Genomic DNA, 22711 nt, shown 5'->3' with positions numbered 1-22711 from the left:
TTCTTGATATTTGTCTGAAGTTTGCACTGAACAAAAATCAGACTTGGCCTACTATAAGCCAGTGATGTTGCAGTAGTCAGGCAAAAGCAAACTGTCTCAATTTCTGTTGTCTCCAAGTATTGACTTTCAACTCTAGTGCAAAGCCTTGTGTCAGTAGTCAAAAGCACTCTTCTGGGTGTGACTAGTTTAATAAACTTGCATTCTTAAACTGCTGTCATGCAACATGCAGCTTTAAGAACACTAGAGCACAGAGACGCAGAAACAAAAAAGCCCTGTGGGCTTGTTCTATTAACAAAGCTTACTTTATTTAAAAAAGAAAAGCCATGGGTCATTTATATTGTTGTGTGTTTTGAATTCATCTGGTGTTTATCAAAAAGCAAACCTGACTCGTTTTGGTATGTTTGTTCTCTGTTCTTCAGGCTGCCTTCCAGGAGAATGTTGGGAGACAGGTACGGTAACTTTCCTGAATCTTCATTCATGAGTGTGCTCTGGAGATGAGTGTAAACGTGTAGTACCTCAAATCAAAATTAGATGCTGTGGCTTCAGAGAAGATGAGTAGGAGAACGTTACAAAATATGTATTTTCACTACCAGTAAGCAGGTTCTCGCGCAATAGTTTCCCGAGATGTGAGTTTTATTTTAGTATTCTGGTTTTGGAAGAAGATGGGCTATCTGGTAATTGTAAGTCATTTGGAGAAGCAAAATTCGCAGCCATTCTACACCTTCCAAGTTGCAATGCTCTTAAAGCAGGAAAAGCACAAGTGTGGGTTATTCTTTAGTCCCACTGGCATTCCAGTTTTAAACAAGTGGAAGAGCTGAAGTGTGCTGCACAATCTTTGCTGTGGTTTGGTGATAAGACAACGAGCTAGGCTTAAGATTCTTAAACCCAGTATTTGGGTTGTGCTTGCTGTATCGTAATGCTACCATCTAGAAGCTCCTGAGAAATCCATTAATTTTAAAGGAATCTAAGTTTTTTAAAAAAAGTATTGTGGTAGATTCCTATGTAATTTAGCAAGATTTACGTTGTTAAAAAGCTCAAAGAACTTTGATTTGCAACCTTGCTGGAGAAGCAAATAGGATAAGAACTTCAATTTCGAAGTTTCCTCATTTCTCCTCAGGAATTAATAAAGCTGAAAATACAACTTACAGGGTGGAAAATAATTCAGCTAGTGTATTCTTCTGACAAAGCAAGGCATGTAGAGTTAAGAGCATGGTTCAAGCAAATTTTGATTTCAATAAGACGTTCTTTAAGGCATCTTTGTTAAAATGCGATGTTTAGCTTTTCCCAGCTATCATTCCTCAAGATCTCTGTTACGAGCCAGGATATTATTCCTTTAAAGCTATGGTTATTAAGCAATGTGTCCTGAAGTAGTGTGTGAATTTCTAGACAGAATGAGGTTAATAGCAGAGAAAGGATGCGAGAAGACCGGGAGGAAGAGGGTAGGTATTTTTGATGACCTGACCCAACTAGGTCTGTGATAAGTAGAAGCCAGCCTGATTCTTCCCTGGGTCTATAGTTACTGCTCAAAGAGGTTAGTCATCACAAAACTACTCATCCTGATTCCACTTCATAAGGCACTGAATGGAGTAAACACCTTACTCTGCCTTTAGTTCCAGAAGAGACAGGGCTCTTGGGTGTTGTAGGCTTAGAAATGCTTTCATGTAGGAAAAGTTCCGTAGAGCTTTTTATTGCTTGGTCAGAGGTAGTTTACAACCGGAAATTAACAATACTGCTTTGACACAATTCATGTTTTTTGATGCTGATTGAAAACACAATTTCAGCAACCATGTTGGACTGCTAAGGAGGAGTCAGTAGTAAGATAATTAAGTTATGGCATGAAGAGCAGTATCGGTCTCCCAGCTAGTTCCTGTAGAAGTTCAGAAGTTTTTATTTGCTGAACTATTCCCTACTGCCTAGGAAAATGATTACTTAATCAGTGGATACACCCTCTAAAGTCCTTTACCTGGATGTAAGGTGTTGAAAGAGTCACCCTTTCTCTGAATTGGAAGGAACTGAAACGTACTCTCCATCTGAAGTAACAATGGTGATATGAAATACGTGGAGAAAAAAATTGACCTTGCTTATTTCCTTATTCCTGCCTGCTTCACCTTTGCAATGCAACGTGACCTAAATCTGAGAACTTGCTTTTATGGCCTCAGAAGAACAAGCCTTGTAAATTACTTTTCATGTAAGTGAAAACACTGAAAAAATTGCAGAATATATATAAAGCATAAATAATGGCAAAAACCCATTCTTCTAATAAGATGAACTTTTGTATTGGAGAAGTAAGTTTCAAATATTTTGATGGAATGGAAGTCATGACCTCTAAAGCCATGACCTCTGTACTCTTGAACTTGGTTTTAGGAATTTTCCTGTCTCACTGACACATGCACTGTGGCACTCTGACCTGTGATGAGACAGCATGAAACTGGCATGCTTACAGTCCAGTTATAAAGAGCACGGTCCAAGTACAAGCTAGAATTGAAATTGTTTAGCTGTGATTTTGCCTTATGTACAATATCACATATTCTTACATATTTTACATTTCACATTTTACATTTTACATTTCTTACATATTTCACAGTATGTCACCTTGTTTAGCTACAAATAGTGGTTAGGTATTTCTTGTGCATTTTTTTTCCAAATTGGTGTTTCATGAGGCTTTTTGAGAGTGCAATCGTTTCTTCTTTGAGTTATTAGGGCTTGCAAGTAGTCTCTTGTATGAGCTGTACATATTCTGTCTGCTCTTCTTGGTTCAGTCAGATTGCAGGCCTTGGTTTTTGGACAGTTGGCAGTATGCTACCCAGCAAAAGACTTCTGCAGCAGCTGACACCTTCCTTCTGCTTGTGCTGTGTGCTTCTTTAATTATTCAGGCATAGATGTAAAGATATTTTTTACTATTTTTTCATGGCTGTATCCTAATGTGGAAGGGCTGAGTGAACTGTAAACAAACAAAACTATATCATATCCAGAACCTGTACTTCCACATAGCCTTATTGCTTAAATATCATATGATTGTCCCTTCTGTAAGTAAGCATAGTGTCTTTCAGTTGGCTCTTTTCCATTTATACTTAATTATGGCTTGTGGTGGCTATGCTGCCTCCTCCATTCCAAAACACAGCCAGGCTGCGTAGTACTATATTAAGTCAGTTATAGCCGATCAAAATTCTGAATTTCTGACATTTTATTATATTATTGATGTTTTAAAAGACAAATCTTAGGTGGTGATTACATACTTAGGATTATAATTAATTTTCTGAAACCATAATTTTTTGAGCATTGATGTCAGAAGCATCATACTTCTTAAGGATTTAACGTGGCAGACTTTGCTAGGAGCCAGTGCTCTTTTTAAAAACAAACAATTCTTTAGTTCATTAACAAATAAATCATAAAATACATGTATAAGTAGCAACATAAAAGTATATGAGCTCCCATTTATTCTACATGTGATGCATATTTTCGTGCCCAATTCCTAATTTTACATTTCAGAAAACTTGCAACAGAAGCTCATTCCTTTGCATAATCCAAAAAACACGTTTACATTTATTTAAACTTTTTAGAGATTTTTTTTGTGCATGCATAATGCAATCAACAAATAATATACATGGCTATGACTTGAAAGTGTTAAAATAGCTATTGCATAGTTTATTACCTGCTGCTGTTTACTTGGCTTATCATTGACTCACAAGTGAAGCTAGACATTTTGCTGCTTCTGTATAATATCCTTTATCTCTTTAGTGCAAGTGATTTTACTATAAATTAGAAATTAAATTGTATTTTTTTAGTGGTTGTACAGTAGTAGGGGATTATTTTCAATACATTGTCTATTCAGAAAATACATTTTAAAATATTATTTTCTGTTTTTTTTCCTCTTATCTACAATGTTCGTAGGGCACTTTTCCACATGGCATAGACATTTTAACTGCAGCTGATTATTTTGCTGTTGGTAACAGAGTTAACTGTTATCTGACTATCAGGTAAGTTATTTTTTTATGCTTTCTTAAACATAAGGGACCTCTTTTATTTAATGAAGTATTTGTTTGATTGTTTGACCTTACAGTAAACATAAACAATAATCATAAACAATAAAATACAATAAACATAATAAATACAAACAATATTATGTTTATTGTCGTTTTTCTAATACGTGAAAACTTGTTTTTCCTTGTTTCTATATCAAACTGCTAATTACATATAAAACATGGTGAAAGTGAGACTGTGATGTTCCTCCAACTTGTCTACGTGATCTGTTACTTTATAGATGCACTGAAACTGGAGGAAGCAGCCAAGAGACGTTATTTGTGGGTGTCACAAAACTGTCTAGGCTGGTTGAGCTTAGATAAGATTAGGGACTTCTGAAGAGCTGGAGCAAATGGAGAGGCTGTTATGATGGCAGTTAGACTCAGATATGGGTTGTTGAATTTGTAGACCCTTAATTTGAGTGCTTATATTTTTCATAGAATGCTCAGTGAAACTCTAACCACAGTATGCAGCAATTCTGAAAAACCAAACTGATCACTGCATTATGGATTCTGCACAGAATGTCATGGGAAATACCAGTACTGGTGTGGTGCTATTATAAATCAGTGGCTTTTCTTGGAATGCCATGCTCTGTGCTGGTCAGCTATCTGAAAGTACAATAAAGCTGAAGTAAGGGGAATTCAAAGGCAAGTTGTGCGCACAGAATGACTAAAATGAACAAAAGATTACACTTCCTCATGAAAAGATGAAAAAGGCTGAGGGCTGGGTTCTACCTTTAGTTGTATGTCGAAGACAGACGGTCTAGCCTAGTTGTCTGGCCTCTCTCTGTAGTCAATGCAAAGAGACAGGCACTTACAGGAGGTGATTCAGACCATTTTAAGATACGTAAGATAAATAGCCCTATGGTGCATGGTGCTCTGAGAAGCCAACAGGTTAGAAAGGTTTGAAGAGATTAGATTCTTGGGAAAGAGAAATAGCAAAGTAAAAAGGCTTATGCTTCTTTACCAGCTTCGTAACTTCCAAGGAACGTTTTTTTAAAGATAATTTGCACTGAGTACCTGTCTCTCTTCTTGAGTATTTTTCACTAATTTGGCCACCACCCTATTGTCCCTTTTTGTGCATAATCATTCCAGTCTGTGCATATCTTCACCTTTTACCTACTGTCTTTCCTCTGTGGTCCACACCCTCCTCCTACACTCTTCCCCTGAGCTCCCGCCTACTGAGCTGAGATGGGGAAATGTAGGCGCTTGGTATTCAATGCTGCCCTGGATTGGTAGACCGTCAATGGAAATTTTGGAAGTCTGGTTTTCTATACTAGGAAAAAAATTGAAGATACTCAAAATTGGCACACATGTTTTTTATTCTCTCTTTTTAGTTTGAAAGTTAATTATGTTCTCATACTTCTTGAGAGCTGTGATAATTTTTCTCTTGAATGTTTCATTTATTACTTCTTTCATTGTGATTTCTAGAGGTTTTGTTGGAGTGTTACTTACCTAAGTGAAAATGTTTGAAGGTTGTTTTTTTTTCTTTACTTCTTGTGCCTTTCTTCAAGTTGTGTAACAGGAAGAATAAATTTGCAAATTATTTATAAATAATCTTATACAGTTAGTAGCATGATTCCCTGAAACCATGTTCAGTGTTATTAATCAAACTCTTCTTTGTAAATTATTTGTCATCTAATACATTATATTACTTGTTAAAATCTTCACCACTTTGCTTTTCGAGCAGGATGTAATTATTTGGGTCGATACTTAATTATTTCCTTATTTTTGTCTGAGTAACATCAAAGCAAAGTGTATAAGCATATATTTGACTGCACAGAAAACATGTATCATTATGATGTGGTAGGAAGAATGAACCTTTCTGATCGGTATGCCTTAAGGTGGTGTAATTGTTTATGTAGCTGGAAAAAGCTACTTGAGGTTCATATTGCAGATCTAGAATCTTTAGCTTTCTCTTTCCCACCCAGATAAATAAAATCCTGGTACGCTGTTTGCTGCTATATGAAAGGAAACCGTGCAGGTTCGAAAGTCTGTGCTAGTGAATCTACTTTGAGCAGCAAAAGCTCAATAAGTATGTGTCAGTTTCTACAGTTGAATATTTTTTGGTTATTAAATGATTTATGATACTGCTTCTCTACAAGAATATAGGTTTTTAGATACATGTACTACGTATGTGTATGTAAGTAGTTGCTTAACCTTCCAAATCCAGGTATTTTTATGCAAAGTTTGTATACTTGCTGTTCTTTGGAAACTTTTTGCTGACTGTTCTTTGGAAGATTCAGCGTAAATATGTTAATCCATTTCTGAGGATGAAAGTGGAGGAAGCCTATGTCCTATTTTAATATGAACTTGGGAGTAACGAGACTGATTTCAGGAGTTCTGGGCTGTGTAAAAGTAGAGTTCAGAAAGAAACTTTGTTAATCTAAATAAAGAACAACATTGTCAGGAAGGCTATAATTGTATAAAAGCCTATTTGTATAAAATACTCAGTCGGGGTCAAAACTTGAAGGTTCTAGCTAAAGGCAGTTATCAACTAAAAGTGGAAGTGAGAGTGGACTACCAACACTGTCCAAAAGATCCAACTTTGAGCTGTGCAACTAAGTTCAGAGTAAAATGGCTTGAAAGAATGGTTGGTGCTAAAACTAAGATCCAAAAAGCTGTCATGAAGAGAAGAGTTTCTGCTATGTCAGAGGGAATTTGCGTGTTCTCCCAGAACAGGGAAGGGAACAACAGAGCAATGAATTTTACCATTTCTCTGCTGGCATCAACAATCCATCAATCCAGCTGGCAGCCTGCCTGTAATCCCCCTCCAGGTCTCGTAGCAGTAGCAGGTGGCACTTGTGTGTTGTGTTCAAATGACTGAGGTTGTACTGTGGATTTAAAGATTCTAATTCTTCTGATGAATTGTGTAAATATCAGTGTGTTAACATACAACAACATTTAATTTTTACTTATTTTTTTTCTAATTACACACATGTATATTAATGGAATGCTGTTATGGTTGCAAGGTTAATCACTCAAAAGATACGAGAAGGTGATGTTAAGTTAATCTATGTGTCCTTAATTTTGTCTTTTCGTGCACGCCATTTTGACACAAACACATTCTACTGGTTGTTTGGCTTTCCAAGATTATTTAATGTACATCAGTTGCACTTAAAAAACATTTCACTAGATTTCTGTTGACCTTAGCTTTCAATAGTTGATGCTTCTGAAGATTGGAAAGCAAATCTGTCTGTAAAGTCAGGTAATTATGCAGGCTGCCTAGCTAATTACTTCCGGTGTTCCCTTGCATGTTAGGTCTTGACCTTGCAGCATTAATATTTTTGTCATAATTGACTTTTTGTATGTTTATTTTTTAAAAGGATCAAATCAAAACCATTATTCATTTTTGGAATATTGTCTCTGGGAACATAAAACACATTTCTATAACATAATTTTATTGTGCAGTGTGTATTTTATATTAACACATTTCTGCAATCTAAAATTACTACTATATGTGTGTACTTCCCCATTTTGTAGAATGTAGCAATGGGAACTGACTATTTTTTGCTTTTCATTGTTGTCAAGCTTTTTGTTTGTATCACAGTTTTTAAAGAGAATCTGAAAGACTTTTGCAAAAGTGATTTAAATATTTGACAGTACTTGTAAAATATTTACTATTGTTTATTTCATTCAGCTGCGTCTCATTAAGGAGAAGGCATGGTTAAGTAATTTTTTGCTTGCTTTAAAACCAGAGGATTTTAATCTTTGGAGTAGCTTGTACTAAAATGCACACACTTGTTGATTCTCTATCATATAGATCTTTCTCTTTTCAGTGTGTATATTGCTGGTTTTCCTGAGTATACACAACCAATGATCGATCATTTAGTTAACATGAAGATTAACCACTGGGATAGGTAAGTTCATAAAGTCTAATTACATTAACATCCAGGAATTGGCTTTTCTGCATGTGATGCTTATGTTACTTAAAACAGAGTTTGTAACACTGTTTGACTGAGGGGAATAGGCAAGTAGTAGCTGACGTCATCCATGCCTTCTAGCATATTGTCACTTAAAATGTGCTTATGAATTTTGACCTCAATCTGTTAATAGATTAATAAAACACGTTTATATGGTATATAGTGTATGTGAGTGGTAAACACCAGCACTATACAATTATCATAATTAAAGTAGATTTCATGCATGGAGATAGAGCTTAGTCATATTCAATGTTCATGAAGATTAAAACATGTACATATAACACAAATGAGATTATATCAGTGCTGATAATAGTTTGCATCACGAGAAATAATAATAGTTTACTGTAGTGTCCCTGCCAATGTATAGAATGAGCCCTCAGGTTCTACCATCCACACTTATGTTTTTCTTTGTCTCTTTCAGCAATAAGGTCTATTCATATAGCTAAAAGCTAGCTGTAGGCTGTCTCTTTGGCCCATTGTTTTGTTTTGTTGGCTTTTTTTAAGGAGGGAAGGTTAGGATGGACAGAGAATACCACATCTGTTATTGTTGCTAGGGTCTTTATTCTGATTGTGGGCAGGAGGCCCTTCCTGACCTTGTTTTTTTTTAACACATTACTTCTACTAAATTGCTAACAAGAAAACTCCAAAAATGCTTTTTTACATCTTCAGTGTTATTCGAGAACTTGCAACTAAGGCTCTGCATAACCTTACTCCACGGGCTCCTGAATACATGGCAAATGTGGGTAGGTAACTCATAACAGGTTCTGCATAGAATCTGTTTTGTCTTGTCCAGTCTGACATCTTCAGAAGAATTTCTTTCTGATCGTTGTGTGTGTAATCAAATGTTTCTTGAATGAATTCACAGTCCTTTGCTCGGCCCACTCAAGGTGCCAAGGATGTACTAGCTGCTTTCTATTATGCCTGAAAGACAGCAGCTGAAACCCAGATTACAGATCTTACCTAGACTCCCTAGGGAGGGTCAGAAAGGTGACAGTGGCATGGAAGTGGCAGTTTACGTTGAAGTAAAATTCCATGAAGGTGGCTACAAGCCTCGTTTTCTCTACCGCTCAGCCAACCCAATGCCAATGTTTTTTATTTATGCCAAACAGGGAAGCTAGGTTGTATGCACAAAATTTCTAGGTGTGGTTTAGCATGTGTTGTCAGAATTTACTTGTGTTTTTAAAACTTGTTTCTCACATAATGATGAGAATATATTGGCCTGACTTTCCAGAAATGGTTTTCCAATGTTATTTCTAGGCTGACATGTTTACATTTAGAACTGTGATCTGTCAGTATGCTCTGTTTAAAAAAATAATTATTTAATCTCTTTCAGTTTTGCCAAGACTGCTACCTTTATCAGTGGGCACAGATCTGCACACACGCCATGGGGCAATTCTTGCCTGTGCTGAGATCACCCATGCACTGTGTAAACTAGCCGAAGAGAATAATAGGTATAAATGCTAGATTATCTTGACTATAAATTTTCCTTTCATGTCTGATACAGTGAAAGCTTCCTCAGTATAATTATGGAAATCCCATCTTACTAAATGTCTCTTCCATTGAATTTTTGTATGGTTATCAAGCCTTCACATTTTATTTGGTGATGTTACGTTTAAGTCTAAAATCATCTTGGAAAGTGAGATCGTTTATTGCCTTACTTGGAGAATTCAAAGATAGTGTTTCAGTACAGATTAACCCATCCCTGCACTACCAGCCCTTCACCAGAAGTATTTTGGCTTCCTGGTGAGGGAACAGTCTTTCATCTTCAGCATTAGAGAAGCAGCTTGTTGATTTGGATTGATTTAAATAGTACTGTTGAATGGAAGGGATGTGTATATACACACACACATGAATTATAGTTAAGAGATATACCCAGAATAATTGACAAAATTATTTGGCAGTGTCTTTGCCTTAGTGTTGTAAAGAAATGAGTTTACTTTCTTTCACATTAATCATTTATGAAAAATGTTTGGAAGTCATTATTGCAGAACTAGAATTTAGAATCTACATTAGTGGTAGAATTTTATACTAGCTTGACTTAAATAGGGATGAGCAGGTGTTTAAGATCAAGGCAGTGGATGATAAGACCCCAAAATACAAACTTTACTGAAAATAAATACAGTTCTGCAACAGTCACAGATATGTATTTCTTCGATGTGTGTATGTGTGTATATATATATATATATATATATATATATATATATATGTTATAATGGACTTTCTGGGTCCTTTTTCAAAAGTTGGATAATTACTGTGACTAACCTTTTTTTATTTTACTTCTGAAAACATTCTAATGCATTCATACAAATATATCTAGAAGGGTGACATTTAATAAATGCAATGTCATTGTACGAGCTATATATACTGAGTGGAATTCAGATGAAAGGTATGAAGTATATACTTTTTTTATGACTTTGGTGAGAAATATTTCTCAGTAGTGTCTAACAAAAGAGTTTGTGTTAATCTTAAGAGTTGCCTTTTCAAGTAACATATTTTGTGCATGTGAATAAAGTTGAAAAGTTAGCAAAAAAAGATGTAGAGCATTTTTAGTAGTGGGAAATGCTTGATATTAATGGAAAAAATATAGAAGTGGTGGAGTACAACTGAAATGAGAATAGCTATTTGTGTATATTTATTATAGTATTATTAATAAATGACTTTTTAAAAATCTTTTAAGAATGTTTGCTACATAGTAAGGAAAGAATTTACTGGTATGTTTACTGAACTCATTAAAATTAAATACTGAATATTTCTGTTGAGAATAGTGTGGGAGTCAAATGATTGTTTTTCTATTTAAAATACATTAAGTCATGGAAGAAGAGTAACTTGTAGCATGATTAAGAAATTAATCTCTTAAATCTCTTAAAAATTTTGTATACCTTTACAGATCTGTAACATATTATTTCAATGAAAAATCATTGGAGGGACTGAAGCAAATCCATCAAGAGGTTTGTAGGAAGTATAAATGTATCTTGTAACGTGGTATGTTGTATTATTTTTAAACAAACATTTGTAATTAGGACAGTTGTTGTTCTCCACCCTTCTTTTCCACTTGCCAAAAGTAAATAATCTCCCAAATATGAATTTGGACACATTATAGGAGATTCTTTGGTAAGTGTTGTGGACCATGTCTCTTACTTCACAATAATTTTGTATTTGGTCCCTTTCTGTCCTGCCAGCTTCTTAGCTAAGGCACTTACTCTATCAGTTACACTTTTGAAATATTGCCTGGTGTTTTGTGTTTTTTTTTCCCTTCCTTTCTATACATACTGATCAGCCTTGCAGATAGATGGTATGGCTGTTCCCTTAATGTGACTATGCTCAGGAGAAATCTACTCAGTCTATTTGTTCTCTGTCCTTTATATTCTGTTTTTGGGGTTGGTTTTGCTTGTTTGGTTTTTATAACATAGTTTCAGTGCTAAACCCTTGCATCTGTAATTTACCTGTTTATGGACTTCAAAAGTCACATTCTGGATTTCAGCTGATGCATTGTCTTTATCTAGGATGTCTTCATGATAGGACAAATGAAGTCTTGTCCTGCTCATAAAAATTTAAAACACTTATACAAAGATAATTTTGCTGAACTTGTCCCTTTAATCTTAAATAATGTATATTGTTGGTTTTTAATTCTGGTTCCCATTTCTTCACCTTGTGGAACAGACAGTTCTTCAGCATTCAGGCTCCTGCTCTTTTTTGCAGTATCTGTAGTCCCTCAGTCTCAGTTCTGACTGACTAAAGCTGTCAGGCTTCACCAGTTACCCATTAGGCTTTAAGTATGTTGGTGCTTGTTAAATTCTGTGCTGCTGCTACAAGTTGAAAAGGCATCTTTGTCCTTGTTTAACTTTCTTGTGTTGAAATGCCTGTAAGCTTAATCAGCACTATCTGTTCTGTTACCGTGGCCTTAATTTGTTATGATATTTTCCAATTTCTGCTCTTGTCTGTTTATAATTAATCTGCAAAGTTTTTATGTAAGCTCGTTCTTTTTAAAAAATCTATTCTTTCAGGTTTTACTACAGCTAAATTTGATAATCTCTGATTTTTAAAGATGATATACTGTAATGTCGACAATGAGATAATGCAGTTACAATTGAACTTTTTTTTTTTCTGTTCAATCTGTAGCTAACAGATACTCTTGAGTTTTTAGTCAACACAGTATATGGTTATTTTAAAAGGGCCAAATGTGGAAAGCAAATGTATTTTAAAAAGCAGAACAAGCTTGCAGAGTATGTGCAGGAGCTGCTAGGATTTGAAATGAAGAAACCTAGTGCTTTAGGAATGTGTTAAATGGGTTTCCTTTGAATGTAAATTTCGGTCGGATATACTCTCGATGTGTCATTGGAAATAGTATCATAAAACTGTGTACTTTAAAAATATTTTTACTTTGATTTTTAATTTTAAAGTAATTCCAAGTGCTGTGTAGCACACAGTGCATAGACATTGCATGTGAAGACAAAAAATGAAAACACTTATTTCAAGAGAACTTTCTTAATACTGGTGTGTTTTTTCCTCAGCTTTGCGGTCGACAGTTGTACAGGTAAGAAAATAGACTAACAAATTTATTTTCTGTATTGGAAAGTATCAGTAGAAATAATGAGAAAAGTAGCATGTAGGGGCTTTTTTGGTTTGTACAAATTAGTTATACATACCATAGACTGCCAGGCTAGCACAGTTCATCAGAATGTGAGCGCGTGCATTCTTTTGGCTTTGTCTACCTATTACGGAGACCAAGGCCATTTTAAAATGGTTGTGGTGTTAGAGAGTGCGACTTGCAGGCATGTTAGACTAATGGGAAAGTGGTAAGTACTGGTCGTAATGTTGTGACAGAGATAGTTAAAGAAGGGAAAGAACGAGGAACGGAATATGTTCACTAATTCATGGCTTCAGCAGTATGTAAAGGATTTCTTTCCTGTTATTCACCTGTCCTATAAGTACTTGTGCGGTTCAAATAGCTCTGCAGAAATAACCTTTCAGTACAAATTTACTGTCTTTTTTTTTTTTTTAAAGGACCTGTAGCTAAATTCTAGAAGTACTTTCTCCATGCTGCATAATGAGTAGGCCAGAAGTATTAGAAAAGATTCAATACTATTTTTTAATTCTTGAGCCAAAGAAAATGAAAATGAGTTTTCACTGAGTTGTTCTTCATTTGCTATTTATTGAAGCTTCCAGGAACTAAAAGGAGCTTGCCTAAGTAACAGTTAAGTAAATGTGAATTAAAACTGGTATGTGACTTCAGGGTTTGTTCCTAAATTTAAAGAAATCAAAACATAATTAATGACTTGTATTCCATAATGATTGTATATGTGAATGAGTTTTTTTCTTTAACTGACAAATGGTGTGGGCTTTTAGGCAGTTATCTAGTTCACGTCTTTGCACATGATGTATCTGGAAACCGTAGAATCTTAAGTAGGTTTTTTGTGTGTGTGTGTAATTATAATTTATGCTTTAAATAATTTTATGTAAGATTTTGTATCCTCAATATTCCTGAAAAAAAATATTAACGTTTGCTTTTTGAGGGGTGTATGTACTGATGTGAAACTTCCATTCCAAGGTTAGCTTGCACTGGAGGATACTTTTAATGCTGATACTGTATATTAGTGTCTTTGTGGGTGGCTGTCTTGGCTCCCATAAATTCTTTAATGTCAGGGTGGAGCTTGGGTGTAATTTGTTTTTGTCATAATGTGCACTTCTTGCACTTAATGGTATTTATAAGATGCCTACAGAAATGTTTTCATCCTAGATAAGACTTCTAATTCAACTCCAAGCAAAATTGATTCATTGCTGTTTACTCTAATACTTAGGCAGAGACAGAGATGTCTACTGTAATCCATATTTTACAATATTGGTATGCATAAAATGTTTTAAAATTGGACAAGAAAAGTAAACTAGGTTATAAAAACAAAACAGCAATTTGAGTATTGCTAGGCAAGCATTTAGTGAAACAAGCCAAACTTGTTTTGTGATGAGTAATTGTTGCACATAATATTCCAAAGATTTCCATTTGAGAAATTGCTACCGGGAATTTTCAGTGTAATAATGTCTTGAAGGAATGTTGAAAACCCATGTGTTTTATTTGTGTTTCTAGTTTTTAAACTCCTGAAATGAAAAACGTCTGGTCACATGTCTCAACTGATTGTTAGATATTTCACTTTCACTTCTGTCAAAAAAAACAGCTATCTTCTTCTGTACTAAATTGATTTAATTGTGTTGATCAAGCTGTTTTCATAACCTACTTTGGCCTATGAGAAAGAAAAGGAAGTAAACTGTACAAGTTCTGTTATTTTTATGGAAGTTGTAATTTACACGTTTTGAACTGCAAAATGGGCCGTGATGACCTTAATTGCCTAACTCCTAGGTTTTTGCTGAATATCGAAGTAACTCAAGCCAAAAAAAAGTTAACGCCACAGTGCTGCAATGGAAACCTTTATGTAACTATCCATCTTACTTTGTTTAGCAGCTCTGGTAATGTCTTTAACCTGATTTGGAACCATGTCCATGAATTATCCTTCAGACAGAACACAGGCAAAGCTTTGAGTTTCCCTGCACAGCCTCTCAATTTTGAGAACATTTGAAGTAATCAAATTTGTTTACGCTAATTGTAGAAACTCCTGTCTTCTACTTTAGTAACATCTTTGAAAAATATCAGTGTCTTTTTGTCTTCCTGTATAAGAGCTTTCCTGGACCTAACATAGTATGCTGAAAAAGAAGAAAGCAAGTCCAGGCACATCCAGCATGTACTTCCTTTCATTAGTTCTGTTTCTGACACATTTGATGCACTGGTTTGTCTTGAGGAGCTGGTTGGTTTAAGCATTTGCATGTGCACTTCCAGCTGAGTATTGCCTGATTTTCTGTATTAAATGGTCACTAATTATAGCAAGTGAGTGAAGCCATGCAAAACATACCACTTCAACAGAGTGTTTGTCAGTTTTGTGCTTTATGGGCTATATTATGGAGTTATTATTATTTTTTTTTTTTAAAAAAAAAAAAAAAGCTCATCTTATTTGCTTTAAGCATTACTTTTCTAGATAAAAACTTGACACAAAAACATGTGGCATGTGTTGTCAAAAACTGTCTTACTTGGGATAGGAAATCAGTCTGCCAGTTTGAACAGTTAATGGTCAGCCTGATTTTGTATACCACTACTTCCATTAAGCCAGCATTGAACCTTTTTTGTAGTGCGTATACTTCTGTAATGCATCTAAGACCTTGTGCTAGTTTTCAGCATTGAAAAATCCTCAAGAAAACTCTATTTTTTTTTTAACTACTGTTCAGATTCTTTAAAATGTGTCATCTGATACAGGATTCTTGACTGTGCATTCACCTGAATAATGTTCTGGTCTTTGTTTCCTTTCTTGTAGCCAGTTCTGAGTCTGGTAATATAGGTCTTAATGCACAGAGTTGGGTAACGAGATAATTTAGGAATGGATATGGAAGTGCTACAGACACAGACTGCACTTCTTCCAGGTGGTTGCATGGCACTTCTGTATTTCAGCAAATGTTCTTTTCCTGGGCCTTCAGGGTTCCCATCAGAGAATACGACAGGAAGCACAGTGTTTGGTAGCAACACCCACACGGGATGATTCAGTTGGTGCAATGTGCTGCACGCTGAGTTTTGCTCTGATCTCATTCTTTTAACATATGGAGAGACGGGCTGCAGGTATTACAGTCAGCTATGTCAGAGGAGTGATTTTCGTGGACAGCCATCTTCAGAGTTTCAACCGTTCCAAAAGAACGGTTGAAGGTAGCCTGTAGGTGTTGACAAGTACTAGGCAAAAGACAAACTTTTCTTATTTCAAAGACCCTTACGTTTGCAGCAAATCTTGATGGTTTCAGGGCAATGTGTTTCTTGGCAGTCATTTATGTAAAAAAGCTTTTTAGGCATATAAACTGAACCAGCAAATAATTCCAGCCTTACAATAAAGTTCATCTTAAAAATAATTTCAAGTTTGAATTATTTTTTGCATCTAGTAACATGGTGGTTCTAGGAGTTTGTGCTCTAGGTACCGTTGCAAAAAATAAAATGATTACTTACAACTGCTTTTTTCTTTGTTTGTTTTTAACTGACACGTGGCTGCTTATGCTATGCTTTATATTCAGGCCAGCTTTAAAGGTTTGAATAGAGCAATGAAATATTTCAGATTGGGAAGGAACGTCGTGTAAAAAGGAACTAACAGATGTTTACTGCTATTTGCTGGATTATCCACTGCTCAGCTTTTTTTTTTTTTTTTTTTCAAAATAACACTTTGTACTGTATAGTTTCATGTACTTGAAAAAGCTGTGAGGTGAAATTCTTTTGCCTCTAACTGAAGGCACTGGGCAAACTCTTATTCCATAGAGCCAGGATTTCACATGCAGTATTATAGTGTTAGAATACTATAAAAAAGTGTATGCCCAGCGTATGAACTTACAGTAACCTAAAAATAGGTGTTTCTAAGGTTTGTATTGTTTTAATTTCTGCATCTGTAGGGGATGACAATAGCAGCTTTATTACGTACATGGATTTTTATTTATTTATCTGTGCTTAAGGGTATCACTTGCTGCCTCTGTGTACCTTGTTATATAGATATTTTGTACTTTCAAAGGCCTGTAAATTTATAAACTGGGCCTTTAAGATAGCTGAATTCTGTGTGGGACAAATTGTTCCCATGGAAAATAATCAGTTACTATTCATATGGAGATGAAAATATTTCAGCAAGTGTTCTTAGCTTTCTGGGAATTATTTGCAATTGAATCACCTCTGATATTCCAGTAATCTTAATTTCAGATTCAGATGTTTATGAAAACATGGACGTTATTCATTCCAAACTCCTTCAATTAATGCTGTTTTTATAATCTTAAAGATGAATTCTGAACTTATCCTGAAAATCAAGTTTTAAATAAAATTAAAATCTACAACAGTTCCTTGAATTTGTATATGAATTGAAAACAGCACCGTTGATTCTGATTCGGGCTTGCATAATTTTACAATATATACTGGTATACGTAGTTCAGCAATCTTAATCCATTGGCTCTACAAGGGATTCTGTGTTTTGATTGTTTTCCATGACTTGATTGTAATGAATTCCAAAATGTTTCTAGTGGAGAGGCATTGCTGTGGAACTGCACATAGGAAGCAATGCTTAGGAGCTAATGGAACCTGGGCACCGCATCAGTCAATTTACAAGTTGAATTAGTAATTAAACCATGAAACAGGTACATCTAAGAATATGATGTAACTTGTGGATGTGCCTGTGGAATAAAAAAAGAGAGAATACTTGACTGTACAGCAAAATTCAGAATCTCTGAATTAGGTAGATCTCTATCTTTTTAATTTAGTGAAATACTACAGAGCAAGATAAAGTTAATAGAGAGATGCACATCATGTTTGACAAAGTAAACACTGACTGGGGAAAGATCTAGGGTTATGGCTGAATTCTCAGTTCTAAAAGCAAAATACATGTGAGTTGTAGAAAAGGAAACAAAAATATATATGTTGACAGCCATACTGTGCTGTGTAGACAGGACATGACTTGAAAAGTTTTGCAGAGAAGAACACACAGGATCACAGTGCCTTCGAAGATAATTTGATTATAGTTTCTGTGTTACGTGGAAATCTTCCTGTGCAAGGCTGTCATCGTTCTTCGTTCTTCCACAGGGACAACAACCCTCAGTGAAGCTCTAAACTCTGAAATTAAATTAAGCTGATGTAATACCAAAGGAAGGGATAGCTGTCAAATTATTAGCATAAGAGTAGCTTTGAGTGGCCTGACTTCCTTATTGGCAGTCTGTAGAAGTGGAGAAGAGCAGCCTTTATGACTCAGTTCTTGCTTTGTAGTTAGAACAGAAGTCCATATCTGAATCCTTGCATCAGCAGACTCTGTTGCACACCAAACAAGCTTACAAGATGATTATTTTATACTCATTTACAGCAAGACAACAGACAAAAGGCAAGGAATGGGTGAGGTACAAAATAAGGGAAAAGAAACACTGAAGAGGAAGCAAGCCGTACCACATCATTCTTCTGTTTTTTTTTGCCACTGTATCACCTCATTAGATCACTTCTTTGTTTTCTAATATAAATTCTTTAGAAGTTGGAGAGCAGACAGCATGGCAGGAAGGTGGGATAGATAATACAAAGAACCTGTCACCATGGGGATGTGGAATCTGTGTTTTCTTTCAATGATGATAAACTGAGCTGTAGATTATTGCACAAAGCTTAATGTATTGATTGTCAAAAGCAAAGTATTGATTGATGTAATAATATTTTTGTGTAATAATATTTTTGATTGATGTGATAATGTATTGATTGTCAAAAGCAAAGTTTCTCAATTAAAGGAACTGCTGATCCATGGCAAATGAGAATATTGTGGAGTTGGCAGCTCTGCGTTACCTGAAAAAACAATGAAAATGTTGAGCAGCCAGAAAGCCAAGTGCATGTAACAGGAGGCACCTACTTGTATGGAATGGAAAAACTTGTTTAAAATGTTTAGGCTTTTGAAGCTCATATAAAAGGATAAATTGGAGAACAAAGTTATAATAGTTGTTAGGGTTGCTAGGTTTGCCTTCTGAGCACAGCTACTAATTTTATTGTGGGGAGGTTGGAGGGAAGAAAAGGGTTCTATAAAAAAAAATAATAATATAAACAAAAAGCCTTTGTTGTTCCTCCCCCTTGCTGGGAGTTTCTGCCAGAGCAGGGCCATACAAACAGGTGATTAAGGGTTTGGCACACCTCAGGGAGGAAATGTTCTAGCAGAACTGAAGGGAGACAAGAATGAGGAGGCAAGGGAGGAAATATCCGAAGGAAGGGCAGGGGTCAAAGGTTCAGAAAATGGGAAAATGCTGCGACAGAGAGTGACACTGAGCAGAACAACTCCGAGCAGTGCTCACAGTGCCTTGGGGATATCCGGGGAACCAGCAGACATTGTTCAGTGGTGCAAGGAGACAAGTCTCTGCCCAGAGACGTGAAAGGCTGCAGAATGGAAACAGGCCCTGCAATTTCCAAGATGCTTCTCCCTCTCTGCTTTCTCTTCATGGTGTTAAACTTTCTTTTAACCTGGTGCCGTCAGTGGCCTGGTTAATGTTCAGACAGGAGACTGGACTAGATAGGCCTCAGGTCTGAGCTGGTAAGGCCATTCTTAGGTAACACACATTCTTTCCAGGAAAGTCTTAAACATCTTAAGCCACTTATTTCTTTCTCCTTTCTGATGTGTTGGATTCTGTTGGATTTTTTTTGTACCACCTTTCTTGTGGTGAAGAATGCAAAATCAGCTCTGAGAGGTCTTTAGCACAGAGGAGGAGGGTGAAGAGAGAAGGTTGAGAAACTTTGTAAGGAAAGTGAACCAGTTAATGTTTGTGAAAATGGGAACTGGTAAGTGAAGTTTCCAGAGGTAAAGGTTTTGTTAAAACATTGCATGTGATTGCCTTTCAGTTGTGCAAGTCAGAAGCTCACAGAAGCTGTAGGACTGAAAAATCCTGTGGCAAGTTCTGCAGGTTTCTAATGCTTCTAAGGCGAGTAAAAAGAAAAGAATGAACCTGACAGTCTCTTATTATCCACATTAATATTAGAAAGATTGGGTCTGCATTCCTTGGAAGAAGAAAGTTAAATATTCAGGAAGGTTTTGTATAAATCATGCTGAGGTCAAGAAAACAGTTAATTTAAAAAGAAGTATTTTAGCATTGGTCAGGTACAAAAGATGAAGGTACTTTGTGAGCTGCTTTCATTCTAAAATGGTTGAGTCTTATTTTTGCATTAGGTTGCTTGTGATGGGTTATGCTCTGATGCCTCTGTTTCTGCTTTGCAGGGGTTTAGGTGGAGAACTGATGAGACCAGCTGGTAAGTATCACAGCTGGGGTGTGAAGGCAGAATTTGCAATAATGAATTCTTCTGTTTACTTTTTTTCAGTTTGTTTTATATACATTGCACTGAATGCATAAACAGAGCATGCACAGTAGTTAAAAATACAAAGTTTGAAAGCTAATGCACAGTCATGTATGCCAGAATGTTGTTTGCCAGCACATTTGTGAATTACCGTGTTTGTGTAAGAGTTGAAGGTAGTTCTTGGTTTTATGTCACACACTCTTTGCACAGAACTAACTTTCTTCAGGGCCGAATTGGCTTCCTTCCCTCAGATACTCCAGTTCCTATCCAGAAGAGATGTGATCTCTCCACTAAGGCAGATGTGATCATGTAACTAATCAATTATCATAATATGACTGTGTGCAAAGGTCAAGAATAAAGACCATATAAACAACAGTTCATGAAAAGGGTTGTGTTACATAAATGATGGTGAGTTCATGTGGATTTCGATGACCATTATGTACTGAAACACTGTAAAAAGTAAGGGCATTGCAGGAAAGAGGTAGCCTGGGTATCCAGAAAATGATGTCAAACTTAGTTTCCTGTTCATAGGTTGAATAAAAGAAACGCTGGATAGCAGATTCTGCCTTTGGATGACTTAATTCACATCTTCGAAGTTAGTGGGTAAAGAAGCTTCAGTACCAAGTCAGAAAGGCAGTCGAATAGGAGGGGTAGAGGGGCAAAGGGACAAAGGGATCTTTGCATCTTGAATAAGTTTACAGACCTGACACGATAACACAGGCTGAAATAATAGTTATTTACACCTACTGTTTTTTTTTTATTATGTCTTTTAGCTGTTAAACAACTGAATATTTCACAGTATTTGAGAAGTAAAAATGGCGGTGTTTTGGCATGATACAGCCGTGTAGGTGGAATAAGGGAAGAATTAAAAATGTTCCACAAATTGCATGCATGTCTAATGAAGATGATGGTCTTAACCACAATAGAGCATAAAAGAAGCACAGAGAACTGAAGAGGAACCCTAAGAGACTTGGGTTTAGTCACATTGTACTTAATCTGTCTGTGAATAAATATCAGAACAAAGAAGCTGACATGCAATATTGAATGGAGTCGGAGCATGGGGAGTCTGTGAGACATTACCATAGTGAGGACTGAATTGGAGAGTAGGTTTGGAGCCCAGTAAGTTGGTTATAAATGAAGATGGTGGTGAACAGTGTACAGAGCCTGGAGTAAGATTCAAAGATAAAGCTGTGGGAGGAAAGCAAAACAAGAAGGTGGCATTATATAGTAGCTTGTTCTGTCCTCTCCACCAACTCTAAAGCAGTCAGATTCTATACTGATGCGTGTTATATTTTAACTGATCACCAGTAGGTGAGTGATAGTGTGCTGAGCACTGAGTTCTCATTTGAGCATTGCTGTTGATCTGCTGCATAACAGTTTGCAATATTTTCCGTGTTAATCTTTATTCCCCCAAATGCGTTTGAAACACGCACACAGAAAAATACTATTCTGTAAATGTTTTTTATAAGTTCAGAACTCATTTAAGTGTACAGATATGAAATAATAAAGCAATGTTAGTTATTACATCATTTTCTCGAATTCTGAATATCAAAGGAAAGAAAGCGCCATCCAGTTAGGTAGCTCCTAGCTCTGTGTAGTAAACAGAAAACTGCTTCGCTCTGTGAAGGTTTAAAAATGCTGCTAAGTAGGAAAAACGTTCACATTTTATAATGATCTTTGTGTGTCTTTTTTCTTTTTTTCTTTTTTGTTTGTTTGTTTGTTTTTAGTGGTTGTAGTATTAAAACTGTCCAATTTGTAGTGTTGTAGTTAGTAAGCCATTGCCATTTACAAACTGGTGTAGGAACACAAGGCTGACCAATGGGTACCTGAAATGGCTGAGGGGAAAGAATCCATACCAGCAAGCACTGCCTTTGCATGAATGATGGTACTCATGTCAAAGAGCAATTGCTGCATGGTAGCTATTTTGTATGTAAGAATCTCCAGTATGATTTCTTTTCGGTTTCTTCTTTCACATATCTTGGACTTTTCTTTGCAAATTTTCTTCAATTTAATATTACTGCGTATGTAACTCGATGTGCCTGTATCTTCAAAGTAGCTGGAACTTGTCATTTTCTTTGTATTTATCTGTTTGTCAAATTTATTTTCTTACAGTCTGCACTTTAATTGAAAAGTTGTCACTATCAAAAATGCCATTTAGAGGAGATCCAATAATTGGTATGTGGTATTTTAAATAACCTTTCCTTATCTCAGTAGTTATTCATCATGCTATAATACATCAGTGAACTGTGTTTTTCAAAGGAGCAATGAGGATCAGCAAAGTTGAGTGGCCTAACAAATATCAAAATTTCAAAAAGATACACAAATACTGCAACCAATGGTAATATTAGTAGATTTGTTTGCAATTTTTTTTCCTATTAAGTTTTCAGTATGACCAGAATCAATGTTTGCACTGTGTACTTTGTAAAACAAACCAGAGTAGCTGTAATGGCTAAGAGTCACAACCTCGTTTATTTTGGAAAACCAAGGAAATAAGTAAATATGTATAATTGCTGGTCTTTGCAGAATAGGAGAGAAAATGTGAAGTTTAGAAAGGAAGGAAGATAACACTGTGTATATTCCTTACTGTTTCAGGCGGCTGGCAGTGGTTAATAAATGACAGTCTAAGAAGTCTCCCTCTTGTTTCAAGCACTGCTCGACAGCATATAAAGGTACAGTAGTTCTTCCTTCTCTAAAATTCAAAGGGGCCTTTTTGTTTAATGCTTGAATATTTACCACAAAGGTTGTTCTTGTGTGCGTGTTTAAACAAATTGACAGTCACTGGCATTGATAATGGACTGGCAGTGAGGAGTCACTGATGGTTGCTTGAAGCTGCTTGCTGTCTGCCATATGATTACATTGATACGGAATTTTTCTTCTGCTTTATATAGAATAATTTTGTATAATTTTGGTTTGTC

General features: G+C 35.8%; 1 protein-coding gene across 2 annotated transcripts in view; it reads left to right on the top strand.

The window, feature by feature from the left end:
* The window catches only part of TBCD (tubulin folding cofactor D), a 130258-nt gene that overhangs the window by 69579 nt on the left and 37968 nt on the right, over positions 1-22711 (top strand). For both annotated transcript variants that reach the window (XM_038165607.2, XM_038165606.2), the window contains exons 17-26: positions 420-449; positions 3892-3977; positions 7799-7879; positions 8612-8685; positions 9276-9393; positions 10830-10890; positions 12454-12476; positions 19720-19751; positions 21909-21971; positions 22389-22465. In XM_038165607.2, coding sequence (XP_038021535.2) covers positions 420-449; positions 3892-3977; positions 7799-7879; positions 8612-8685; positions 9276-9393; positions 10830-10890; positions 12454-12476; positions 19720-19751; positions 21909-21971; positions 22389-22465 — 645 coding nt within the window. The remainder of the gene's footprint in view (positions 1-419; positions 450-3891; positions 3978-7798; positions 7880-8611; positions 8686-9275; positions 9394-10829; positions 10891-12453; positions 12477-19719; positions 19752-21908; positions 21972-22388; positions 22466-22711) is intronic.

The sequence above is a fragment of the Anas platyrhynchos genome, chromosome 19 (genome assembly GCF_047663525.1).
Source record: "Anas platyrhynchos isolate ZD024472 breed Pekin duck chromosome 19, IASCAAS_PekinDuck_T2T, whole genome shotgun sequence".
NCBI classification, from domain to species: Eukaryota; Metazoa; Chordata; class Aves; order Anseriformes; family Anatidae; genus Anas; species Anas platyrhynchos.
Note: the sequence above shows the minus strand (reverse complement) of the source record. Positions and strands in the feature narration are given on the sequence as shown.